Source organism: Labrus bergylta, chromosome 21 (genome assembly GCF_963930695.1).
Source record: "Labrus bergylta chromosome 21, fLabBer1.1, whole genome shotgun sequence".
Taxonomy (NCBI): Eukaryota; Metazoa; Chordata; class Actinopteri; order Labriformes; family Labridae; genus Labrus; species Labrus bergylta.
The window spans coordinates 9433725-9447164 of NC_089215.1; the positions used below are offsets into that span (position 1 = coordinate 9433725).

At 39.9% G+C, this 13440-nt stretch overlaps 2 protein-coding genes across 2 annotated transcripts; both read right to left on the reverse strand.

Moving 5' to 3' along the window:
• Positions 1–1009: 1009 nt before the first annotated feature.
• On the reverse strand, positions 1010–6489 carry dcakd (dephospho-CoA kinase domain containing). Its single transcript, XM_020654957.3, has 5 exons — positions 6058–6489; positions 5268–5396; positions 4500–4703; positions 2551–2638; positions 1010–2285 (listed from the first exon to the last, which is right to left on the reverse strand). The coding sequence occupies exons 2-5, from the start codon at positions 5377–5379 to the stop codon at positions 2000–2002; spliced, it is 690 nt and encodes a 229-aa protein (XP_020510613.1). The 5' UTR covers positions 5380–5396; positions 6058–6489; the 3' UTR covers positions 1010–1999.
• Positions 6490–7365: 876 nt separating this feature from the next.
• pus3 (pseudouridylate synthase 3) lies at positions 7366–10388 on the reverse strand. Its single transcript, XM_065950054.1, has 7 exons — positions 10258–10388; positions 9486–9922; positions 9106–9383; positions 8844–9027; positions 8578–8687; positions 8305–8477; positions 7366–7774 (listed from the first exon to the last, which is right to left on the reverse strand). Exons 2-7 carry the CDS (start codon positions 9912–9914, stop codon positions 7503–7505), a joined length of 1446 nt encoding a protein of 481 aa, XP_065806126.1. The 5' UTR covers positions 9915–9922; positions 10258–10388; the 3' UTR covers positions 7366–7502.
• Positions 10389–13440: the final 3052 nt, after the last annotated feature.

Sequence of the window (13440 nt, forward strand, 5' to 3'; positions counted from 1 at the left end):
ACAGACAAGGATTGTTTTTTTTTTTGGTTTTGGAATATCAGTTTGCAAAGGAAGACAAGTCAAATCATTCAGACTAAATAAGTGTTTGATGATGACTTCACAGGTTTTACACATAATCATTTTATCTCTTAATTAGGCCCTGTTATAAAGCTATAACCAAGTTGCATTATGGGATATTTAGGATCCAGTGTTTATAGAATATGACCGATACAAGTCACGTAAAAAGTCTGGATATTGTGGCTTTTGTTAGTTAACTTTCGATTCTAAAATCGGTCTCTCTAAACGTTCCTCTTTTTTAAAATGCCCAAAGCTGATTTACTATTTTGTACCTTTAACTCACCTTTATTTTTTTTTAACATCACCATTTGACTAATATCTTGAACAAAGAAGACCAACGTTGTTCAAAGCTCCCCTTTTGACATTGCAAGAAACATAAAGACTAATAAAATAAGCTCACATCATTAGTTATTTGAGTTTCATATGATTTCTGGACAAATGTGATATCTAATCTATAATCCACTGATATGCAATTATTATTTAAATTTCATAATGTGAGAGTAGAGAATCATATCCAACTCAAATGTTTACTCAAAATGTATGCATTAGAGATTTGATGTTTGTAGTGGGAACTCTTAACTCTTGTTTTACTCTGTTTGTGTTATACTCTGTGTTTTGTGTACGTATGTGCTTTGGTGGGACTTCTCTGTTTGAACAGTAACGGTGCTGTGAAAAAAAACGTTCCCTCTGGTGACAATAAAGTCTGAAGTCTTTAAAATGCAAGTTTTTCATTGTGGTTGTAATCTCACTAAATCCAGCTCAAATACTCTCAAGTCAGATTAAAATGCAGACTAATATTCCGCGCGTCAGATGAAAACTGTCTTCGATAATAAAATATCTGAGGGAATAAACGCAAATCATGAAACATTTTTTATGGGAAGGCATCTAAAAGCTAAAACTATGACTCATATAATAAACCATGAGAAAAAAAAATGACATCACTTGACAATGGTTGTTCCTTTAAAACAGTAATGTTTGATCCTTTATAGTTCAGCTAAGCAGCTAATGTTACAAACGTTGTGTTTGAGTTAGAAGTGAGTGACAAACAAAACAAGAAGTCAGACAGAGTCAGGTATTTACATACAGAAGGTCAGCTTCAAGTGTAAGAAAATACAGTGATAAGTATAAAGTCTGTTCATTTGTGGAAGTTCACGCTGTTCCCATTAAAAATGGATTGTCAAATACATTCAGTTATTAATCGTCATTACACAGGTCAATCACATACAGTCAAAATATTAAGGTCATATCTTTGCGCTTTTTTTAAAATGTCTATCAATGTGGAACACTCCATCCAATGTAAGACATAACTAGGACTGGAGATATCTCAAGTGTTTTAATTCTAGAAATGAAGCTGACAGTTGTACCAGGTAAATGATGAATGCAGAAAAAAGGCATGAAAGTAGAGTACGGCCTTTTACCTGTTTTTACTCTTTCTCCCGCTATAGTAGGTTTTTTTTATAATCTATGCAGCACCTAACTTTTATCACTTTATAATGGGTTAAGTTGTATCAAAATAAATCTCTTTGCTTTTTACAATTTTAGGTTTGACTTTACTCTTTACTGAATGTTTGTTATGAGTTGCCTGCTGCAACATAATCTAAGGATTCAGCCACTTTAAGGCCCTTAACAGTGAATTCTGTAGAGAACATTCAGGAGCTAGTACATCAGATGTGCGTCTAAAGTACTGCCTTAATGTTTTAAGGTCACAGAGTAAAACCTGATGAATTGCACATAGAAACTCTTCACACCAAACCACATGTCAGCGCGCGTCGTGTCGATAATGTAAGTCCGTGTTAACTGCCGACAGAGCACGTCACACCTCCGAGCTGTAGAGGTGGGTGCTGTGAAACTAATCTCACAGTAAATTATATGTGCCTTTGCCTTCTTCTATTCACGCCCACATCCTGGACCAAACCTCCTCTAACCCCTCATCTGTTCTCTGTTAGGACAGAAGTATCTTAGCTGCATACAGCAGCAACCCACCCAGACCAGCAGTGGTTGCAATAGCTATGACCCTCACTAAGAGGAAGTCCATGGAGTCCTCCAGCTTTGTGTGCAGCCGCAGGACCTGCCGATGAGTGTCTTCTCGGCTGCTTGAGTTCTCGATAACGTGATTGGCTAAGCCGCGCTTTTCATTGAGCGGCATCTGCGCAGCCACGCGCTGCTCGGCCTGCTCCTGGGTCAGGTCGTCCCTCTGCATCAGACGCAGCAGCTGAGTGGCAGGGTCACTGAAAAGGAACAGACAATGGAGGGAGGTATTTATGGAACAGTCGGAGTGTCTTGTTAAAAAATCCAAGGGCGGTGAGTCATGCTAAAATAGGGACACAGAGAAATGGCTGGAGAGAGGTAAAACTTCAGGGCATGATGTCCTGTTGTTGTCAAAAACAAGCCTCAAAATATCTCATGATTTAAAAATATGTAACTTTTAAACAAACTGTCCAACAGTCAAACTCAAAGATGTGTCAAAATAGGAAAACAGAGCTGTGGTCTTACCAGTAAACCACTACAGTGTGGTTTAGAAACTGAGTGAGGCGCCTGGTTTCAAAGAGAAGGGGCACATCCAGCACCACATAGCGGTAACCTAGGGAGACAGAAGAGGAGGAGAGGAGGGGATGTTAACACACTTAAGCAGGGCTCGACATTATAACTGATTGCATATTCACCTCTCATACCGGTGTTATGTCAGTAATTATTTTTAAAATGTTGCGCTAATAACTGCAACAGCATCAACGCATCATAATCATCATGTGTGTCACAGTTGAAAGGCAGCCGACAGCTTCACTGCTGTCCCTCCTACTAGCGCGCTCGCTACTCTCGAATTGTACAGTCGCACACAGACTTTAGCGCACGTTTTCCCTGATAAAAAACAGTTTTAAAACCATCAGATCCCGACAAAAAACGGGCTTAAATCAGCATTCAAAGGAAAACAATCACCGGAAGAGTCGAAAGTGACAGCAGGGCGTGACGAAAACAGAAGGGAGAAAAGTTTCAGCCACAGTGACAGACAGCTGGAGGAGCTGGAACACCCTGCAGCTAAATATCCCCTTAAAGTTAAAGACTAGATCCTGGTAAAGATAAAAGTTATTCACAAAGCAAGAGAGCTCCTCAAGCGAGGATCTAAGGAGGAAGAGTTTCTCACAGAGAAGAAAGAAGGAGAGAAAGATCTATCACAGCCTCATGTTAATATCAGATTAAGTAGACTTACAGTTACCAGCATGGTGAATAAACATGAGCACAAAAATATAAGAAAAATACAAAATATTTTATTTTCAATTAATTAAATAAAAGTTGTAATTTACTTTTGCATCAGAATGGTTCAAAAGTAAATTGGTGACTGTTATTTTTCCAATCAAAAGTAACGTTCGGGGCCAGCGGCTACAATGGTCGGGCCAGTGATCTTTGAAAACTGGTTCACACATCGCCATTCAAACAGCGCCTGAGTTAAATTCTACCACGATTACGCCTTTGTACTCATACAATGCCTCTGCAATGGTGTAATATTGGTGTCCCTGTGTGTGGTTTCACATTGTGTTATGGCGTTGCAGAAGCTCAAGAGGTATGACTTGTGTACAAACAGTCCTGGTACCACGCACGCACGCACCTTAAAGTACACCATTCAGTGCAGTGATCTCATTATCGACTCGGGTCTCCTCTCCAAATCAACAGTCTACACTTCAAAAAGAAACTAGCGTTTGAGAGACTCAAAGCTCAGAGACTCTAACTGTAAACGTAGAAGAAAGAAAAACAAAATATTGGCTTTCAGAAATCAGAATAGCAAGTTCAAATGATTTTCAAAGATAAAATGATGGGGGAAAAAAACAGGGTCTTCTTCTGCAGACACAGGATATCAGGATGGGCTGCACATCAAGCTGATGCCACTGTTACCTCAGCTAGGCTAGGCTAGCTTCAGTGAACTGAGCCAGGTCTTACAAAGTGTTTGCAATCAAATCACATAAATGCAGGGGTACGCATACATCTCTTCGTTAGTAGTAAGAAGATTTATATTTTTTAAGAGGCTAGAATGGTTCCTTGGTAAAGGCCTATTCTCAAATCCAGTTATTGAAATCCACATTGACGTCAAAAGGTATTCCAACACTTTCACGAGTGGTGTACAAGCAGTGTATCATGAGGCCCTCTCTATATGAAGAAATGTATTAAAATGAGTGTGAGTCTTGGATGTTGCAGTATACTTATATAACTTGTGATTTGAATTTTTAACAGAAAAAGTCTTGTTTGCAGAAACTTTTTACTCCTTTTATCACCTCTTACCTTATAAAGTGTTTGGCATATTCTCAAATCTTTCACTTCTTGGCTCACAGAGAGCTTTGTGAGACGCAGCCTAAGACCCTAAAGCCCATTGCTGCGCTGCCAAACAGCCTTGGCTCCCTTTCAGTGAAGTATTCTCGGTTTCACTGTTAAACAGATAACCGAGCCAAACTCACCCCTGAGAAAGTAGAACAGGATCTCTTTGAGCATCGCTTTATGGATCTCCGGGTGGGTGATGGAGTTCAGGAGCTTCCTTTTCTCCTCGTTGGTGAAGATGAGCTGACCCAGCTTCTGGCGGTCGATCTCCCCGTTCTCCAGGAGGATCTCTGGCCCGAAGTGGTAGACGATGCGGGTGTAGGCAGGGGTGTGTGGCTCCACAACTGCGGAGGAAGTGACATATGAGATTTTCCATTAAATTCTTTTGTTTTCTTAATAAAACAAGTGAGTCAAATATTACGTGTATCAGTGAGCTCATACAGTGGCAGGAAAACACATGATAGTGCAAAGGGGTTCATATAAAGGCCAGCAAAAGATACATAGAAGGGGAAAAGGTGGTTCTTTTGATAACTCAAGTATCATGACATCATTAGCAATGTGCCTTATACTCTCTTGTACACGCAGCTGTATATTATTCACCTACTCCTGTGACCTTATTATCTCACACAGCTCAAATTCTATCCCTGCAGTCGGCAGAGATGACTGATATGATTCATGCTAGCCCTCCAAGCGATTGTCTTAATGAACCTCCTACAGGCCAAGCGTTAATAAACAAATCTACACCAGTGGCTAATGAGGTAGATGTACGCGAAAACCTCATTTCCCGAAATCTGGAAGACTTTTCTCATGCAGAACAGCTCAGCTGGTGGGCAGTTCTCATCCGGAAAATTGTATTCATTTTGGAAAAAAAAGAAAAAATCAAAATGTCATTGAAGATTTTCACCGACCTTTCCTGGCCACAACATCGGCATCAATAATGGGGCAGCCGAGCTCTCGCAGCATCGTGGACACAGTGCTTTTCCCTGAGGCTATACCTCCTGTCAGCCCCACGAGGAACATCTTGGGAGAAAAAAACACTGAAAGATAAAAGTCAGAATAGTCATTTTACTGACACGGTTTATTATAAGTAAAAAAAAAAAAAAACTGAATAAAATGTATTGGCGCTGGTGGCGCAGTGGTTAGTGCATGTATGGAGGCTGTCATTCCCCACTCTCTCTCTCCTTGATCTCTGACTCTATCCACTGTCCTATCTCTCCATTAAAGGCATAAAAAGCCCCAAAAATAAATATATATATATATATATATATATATATATAATGTGGCAAATGAGAGTGTTGACTGCAAATAAAATCATGAGAAATTACGTAGCTGAGAAATGTTACAGCATCTCTTACTACAAGTGAAAACACAATATAATTAATTATTAACTAATTATTAATTAATTAGTTGTTTAGTTGTAACTATTAATTATTATTAATTAATAGTTAATAGTAGTAACAATAGTTAACTAACTTAAATGCATATCTGCATGTGAGGGGTAAATGTTGACCCTGTTGCTGTCTGAGGTTTAATAGCACGCCCCCTGCTGGTGAGGTGTTGCACTACATTAAGTATTTATAACTTACTAGCTGCTTAAACATAAAAATAAAAACAAACAGTCATGCTTGAGAAAACAACTCTTAACTCTTACTTTGTTATCTATTTTCAAAGACTTGTTTTACGCATGTTTTCGTTTACCTCGTAAACCGAGCGGTACTCCTTCAATCAGCTGATCGCACAGTGGAGCTCCGCGCAGGCTGACAGCAGTCCTGTCCCGCTGCAGTGACAGCAGTCCTGTCCCGCTGCAGTGACAGCAGTCCTGTCCCGCTGCAGTGACAGCAGTCCTGTCCCGCTGCAGTGACAGCAGTCCTGTCCCGCTGCAGTGACAGTAAACAAGCAAGCAGTGCTAACAAAAGCTAACGTTAACACAAGGTGTTGTTCAGGTCAGAGCGACCGCAAATGTACAAACACACGAAGTCTCAGCCATTTCCGCTGCGTCCGGTCTGATAATACGTCAGACGACACGGAGAGAGAGGTACTTTTAACACCGAGTGTAGCTGTCTGCCACTCTTGACTTATGCTGAACTATCTGCTAACGACCTAGCTTCTTAGCGTCACTTCAAAAACTGTCCGATTTTTGTTTAACTTAACATTAGTTCCGCCTAGCTTCCCCACCCCACCAAGTTCCCGTTCAGCTTGAGCCCCAAAAGTACGGTGGCTTGGAAGTGCAAAGCAAAATTACAAAGTGTTAAAACACTTTTACAAAATGTGAGACAAATTTACATTTTGAAAAACATTTTTAACATTTTATGAAACAAAATTACAAAACCAAAAATACTTACCAAGGACAAAACAAATTTACAAGATGTGAAACACTTTTACAGTCGCTGAGACAAATTTACAAGAGGCAGAATATTGACGGAAAGGGAATGTACCATGACATAAACAAAACAAACAAAATGACCCCTCACTCCGGGTCACTTCCGACATTTGGTACATTCCCATTTTGTCAAGATTCTGTCGTTTGTAAATTTGTTTTATAAGAGGTAAATGTGTTTTTTCTTCTTCTTGGTGTAAGTGTTTTGGTTTTGTAATTTTGTTTTCTAAAAATGTAAATTTGTCTCTCATTTGTAATTTTGCTTTGCACTTCCCAGCCACCGTACAAAAGCCAGAGTTACAAACTTCAGCTAAATTAATTGATAGCATTGTTGTATACTATTAAACTAAATGACATCGATTTAGTTTGTTTCTAAAGGAAATAAAGGTTTACATTACATGACTACTGCTCCTGAAATATGACATATTTCCAGGTTTCCTTGCTCCTCTGTAACAATAAACTGGATATGTTTGGTTTGTGGATTAAACAAAACAGTAAGGACTTCATCTGTGGTTTTGGGAATCAGTGGACATTTTCTACATTTACGAACATTTTACAGACTAAACAATTTGTTCACTAATAACGAACACTATCAGCTCTGTGGACCTATTTAAAAAAAATAGTAAGGGTCACTTTCTCCAAAATGTATTTATTTCAAAGCAAACTCAATATTTACATAAATAAAAATGTAAATCAAGTGTTTTTAAACTTAATAAAACGTTTTGACATGATCAAAGTTTCAAGTCCATTCTCGTGTCAGAAAACTCTAGTCTTCTGCACTTTCATCTGCACTTTGTTTTGATGAAGGCATTTCCGAAGTAACCGGCTGACTGGGGGAACTGTGGGAGTGTTTGGACTTTTTCCCTCTGTGGACCATTTCACCTCCGTTGTCCCCTTCCTCCCGCTCCAGTCTGCCTCTTTTGACAAAATGGTTTATCCTGGACTCCAGGCTTTCACAGCATGGACGCTCTAGGAGGGGCCGGTAGTTTCTCTGCCTGCTGCCCTCTACCAGACTGCAGTGGTTGGAGGAAATTCCACCTGCGGACAGACAGAAAGGAAACAAAAACACACAAATGATCTTCGATGTTTATAATATATTGGTTTTAAGCAAAATATTGAAAGGAGTACATGACTTTGGTAAGTCTAAAAATCCCCCTATATGGAGATGTATTCTATCATTTTCATATGCAGTGCATGAAAATATTAATAGGAGGCATTCTAATGGAGTTGCTTGCATTTAAAAAAAATGCCAGATTAGTTGATTAGTTCTTCATCTAGATGGAAAAAAGCTTATGTGAAATAGGTCAATTTATCTCCTTAATAATAAAGACAGATCAGATAAAAACGTAATTTACGACAGGAAATTGACTTTTGTTTTTCTTGAAATAAGAATAATCATGGATATATCAAAAAGGTGCCATGATTAATTGTTCTCATCTAATTACAGCCTCCAGGATCCCTGCCATCTCTGTTTTTTTTTTTTGGGGGGGGGGAGTCACAGCTTAATATTTAGCTAGCAGACTAAACTGAGAATTATAAGGTCCTTTTCATCTGATTGAAATCCTCACCTATGGTCTCCAAACCCTGGATCATGCCATGGAGGACGTGAGCCTTGACTGCACTCATGGTCCAGTGTTGCGTAAGCGCAGACAGGACATGATTCACCTCCTCGTTCTCCTGCTTCCAGCTCAAACCTTCAAAGTGGCAGTCGTACAGAACCAGCGGATAGTCTACTGCCATGCTGGAGACAACAAGAAGAGAGACGTTTATGAAAGATTCTCACAGTTTGTATTACCCACAGTGTTTGACACTTTCCTGAATTTCATTGATTGTGAACGCACCTGTACTGTGGTTTTCTTGGGTTACTCTGAACATCCAGCAGCTTTTCGATTATCTCCGGGGCTTCCAGTTTCTGTCCTATTAGGAGAAGCAATGCCATCATGCACCGTACCTAAATCACAACAAAATGAGGAAATGCAATTCAGTTAGCGACTTCACCAACAATATAAAAACTCCACAAGAGATTGCGTGTAAATTGCGATGAAAAGTCACAAAAAATATCACATTCATTGCTGATCAGATATTTCAAATGTTGGTCTTTCGATACCTGGTGGTAAAGGAAGGCCAGTCCTTTAATCTCGAATACGAAGAGGTCATATTTGTCCGTGCTTGAGACATGCCGAGGCTGCGCAGGCTTCACCGACGCTGACAAGATGGTCCTCTCGAACTGCAGGACTCCGTTTCCCACGTCCATTTTGCATATGTTACGAAAATCGTGAGTGCCTTCGTATCTGTCGGGCGTTCAAGACGTCCATCAGTCAAAAGAACTGCCACTCTGATCGGTACGCTATGTCATGTTCTTCACCCACCTTTTCGCAGCATCTGCCATCAACGCAACATCCAGGCGTCCCCGGGGGAAGTAGTACCGATAGGTGCGGGACTTGCAGTCAAAGCGTGCACTGAAGCCCTCTGCCGCTGGCGCCCAGTCCAAGATCCTGATGTCCTGGGGGAGGACTCTGTTAAGCATCTTCACGTATGGAAGTTCAGAGGCAGAAGCTTTGTTTTTGATCGTGGCGTCGACATTTTCAGGGAGCACGAAGCCCAGTCCTCCACTAAACTGCGTGGAGCGCAAATCGATGGTTATGACCTGCGGGGAGGAGGCAAGATGAAGAGAAATAGCTCAGTTAGATGTTTTTGTTTTCTTATTTGAAGATAACACAGCCCCGCCTTCAGTCTCAAGAGAACTCACCTGGGAAAAGGCACTGACTCCCTTATCGGTGCGACCACAGCGGTGATAGTTGGAGCGCTGTCGGTCCTGAATCAGACGCGTCTTCAGCAGAGCTTCAAAGAGTCTGGCCTCCACAGTGTTGTCTGTGTTCTCCTGGACTGCAAACCCCTGGTAGGACCATCCCAGGTAAGCCAGCCGCAACGCCACATGGCGCCGGGGATGAGCGGAGAAGTCGAAGGGACGCTCTTTGCCACTTTTCTTACCTATTTTCTTGCTGCTGCTGCTGCTGGTGGTGTTACAATCAGGTCTGCCCTCTGTGTGTGCATTAGGAGACTGACTGGAAACCAGGTCTGTGTCTTCTCCAGCTTTCCTCTTCTCCTTCAGTTGCGACTTGACTTTCTCCAGCTCTGCCTCCAGCTGCTTTATACGCTGGATCAAAGTGTCCGACATGCTGCTTTCTGAATGAATGAGGAGAGAAACACAATGACTTAATGACTTAATGACTTCCCCAGGTAATTAATACATCTGTAAACTTATACAAAAAAAAAAACAACACAGAATTAGCCATCTTTAATTGTATTTTTAAAAACTCATATTGCTTAAACAAAGTGAGACAGACTTTCACTAAATTCAAAGACGCTGTTTCCCACAATTCATTCAGCTATCTGAACTCTGTTTCACATGTTTACCGGCTACATGCTAAAAACACACTCCCTGTTCGCTCGTCTGCTAAACAGCGCGGTTAAGACCGGATGTGACGCCAAATAAAATTCTTATAAAACATTGTTGTTACCTTTTATTTTAAGTCCCAATGATGCGGATGGGTTTTTCGTTTGTAGGAAGTTTTTAGAGTCGCTAACGCACACGTTACTCTTCAGTTTAATTCACGTCGGACTAGTTTTGACAACGGACGTATTTCCTGTGTAGGGTCACTGGGGAATGTAGTTTATACTGAGATTGCCTAGCGACAAGTGGCCCAAACTTTAACACCGTTTTAGGGGTTTTTAAACCGGTCAACGCACATTTAACATTATTATATACATGTAAGAATCTTATTACATAGCCTAATGTATTTGTTTTTTCATTGTATGTTGTGAAAAGACTATTTGATAGTTTGACCTCTTCAGTCATGAGCTTACAAGGCGAATATGGGTTTATCTAAACGACAAGAAATAAACAGCTTAATAGGGTAGAAAAAAAGCCAATTTCCCAGAATGCATCAATTATTAAAAATACCCCTACTTGATATGCGTGACATTAAAACTACAATAAACCTATCTCATCTCCTGTTTGATAGGCATGAAAGCAAATATATTAACATATCAATGAAATGGTCATATGGTCATAATGGTGAATAAACAAAGCCCAGTAAAGATGAACTAAACTCAAAAATTAAATCAAATATTAGTCAAAAGTAAATGTCATTGATGTGGACAGTCAGTTTGGGCACAATGACACATCAGCGAAGGCTTTTAGTGCTTTGTCATCTCATATCCAGACAGAAGCACCCAGACTGATAACCTAAAACCTGTAACAGTTTAAAAAAAAAAAAAAAGGTTAGAATTTACTGACAGCATGTGAACTTGCAGTTGGGTGAGAAGGTTATTTTTCTTGTCTCCATAAATTCTAATTAATTCTGGATCGCTCAACCCCAGGCAAACAGAATGAGATAGGCTTTATTATCATTCATGTCATTTTTTACTTTTCCAATATATGCATCACCGTTTGCCTGAACATTTTCTCATGCACATTTTTTTGCAAAGTGCTTAAAAATTAGCTTAATCATGCCGGAAAATACGAGTGAGTTATTCCATTACTAACAGGTACATTTGTCTGTTTAATAGCATTCAGAAGAAACATAGTGCCTTTTTCCACAGCTTAAAAAATTAACATGTGTTTTTTTGCAAACAATTAGGAGCTATTTAAAACGTAAAACTGTATGCATCACATCCTCAAAGAAAAAGGAACATGTAAATACATCTATGTAGCCTAATTCTACTATAACATAGTTTACCTCTACAGAGCTATGCTGAAAGCATTCATCCACACCTTCTTTCAACATGACAAGTATATAGTTCAGATAAACCCACAATTTATACCAAGAGTTTTCCTCATTTTGAATAAATGAACTTTTTGTTCTACTTGTTCACCATTTTATTCAGTGTAATCTAAATTCTTGGGCAAAAGGGCACAACAAAGACACACTGCTTTATAATTTTGCTTCGTTTGTGTCATTTACCATTGTTTGCCACACAATATTGAGAAATTGAAATAACAAGATGTGGGGGGAACACGGATGCAAGACAGGTCCTAGAGGCATCGGTTTCACTGTCAGCCGGTCCATCATTTATTGAGACCTTTATTATTACCTAATTCTGTCTTGTCTGGGGATTTAATTACAGTAGGGCTGCACAATAAATCCCAATTTTATCATTATAGCAAAATGAGCTTTCTCAATAAACACACCCCAAAAGTTTGTATCTGTCACATGAAATAAGAAAAAAACTAATCTATGCAAATAAGCACTGTGCATGGATACATTTTATACCTTCTTCAATTGTATTCACCAGTAACGTTGCAAAGCAGCTTAAAGGGGCTGTGTGTAACTTTCAAAAATACTGCGTTTGCAGCGATACCGCATGGCCGTTCGGCGAACTGCACCAGTAACCTTTTGCTCGATCTCCCTTGCGTGCTCGTCATACGTGCTCGTACGTACACAAATGAGCATCATCATCGGCCGCGAAACACTGGATGTTTACCTGCATAATGTTTACAGAGGAGGTAAGTGGTCATACACATGTGAAAGTCTGTGAAGGAGTCTGTGTGTCTGTTTTCATTCTCCATCCTACAAACGACAGCCTCAGCAGGCACTGGCTGAGAGCACGAGTGTGTGATGAGTTTGTCCGCCTTTGAGAGCTCCTAGGGCGGATAGAAGTGTGTGGAGGTGAAGACCGGGAGTGTGTGATGAGTTTGTACTGTTGATCTGTGTAAGCGGAGCGGAGTGAGGAGGACGTTGAGAGCGTGGATAAAACGTCACTTCAAGCTTTCGCGGAAAATACGACCCGGGGAAACTTTTTATACAGGCAACACAGATAGACAGTGAACATCTACTTTTTCACACCAGTTAACCGTTTGCTTATTAATGGGCGATAAAAAACGATTTATACATGTAACAAGTTACATATAGCCCCTTTAAGCTAATGCGGCTTCCTAAGTACTGGTTTCTTTATCACACTTCATATCATCACTATCTGAAAAAGACCATACTTCAAAAATGATTGAAATATTTTTGTTAGATTGAATTGCCATATTTAAGCCTTTAAATTCTTATGGAATAACGTCCTGTATTTTTCACAATATATCAAAGTTATCACTATGTCAGTTTTTCCCTGTTTGTTGTTCGGCCCTACTTTTAAGGAAGGTTCCTGATTTATCTGAATTGGCCTTCAAACTAAAAAAACAAACAAACAAGAGACATCCAATGTGTCATTTTAAAGACAGAATGTGACCCTTTTGTTGCACCAAAATAGTTATAAGGAAAAACATCTGTTGAAACATTTCTGATGGCTGATTTATTTTCTTTTAATCTACCTCCAGCTGTGCAACCACAACACCCCCACCCAAAACTACAGCAAAGACACGTTCTTAATCAAGTCTATGAGGAAACAATTTCATTATGTTATGAGATTATGTTACTTACGCAAGCCATTACAGAAGAATGAATGCTGCAACATGACCCAAGAGAGGCATGAGGGTAACGATAAAACCCATCAACATCGAGGAATAAAGCCACAAGGAGAAAGAGTGAGTGCCAGTAAGTCAAATACTTTAGCCACTGAGGGATGGATTGGGAACACCCTAAGTGTTCTTCACGGCGCAAAGAACCAATGTATTTCTTAGGATGTCGTTGATCTGTTCTTGATCCACATAAATGTACCACTGATCCAATACAACCATACAAAAGAACACACGTTAA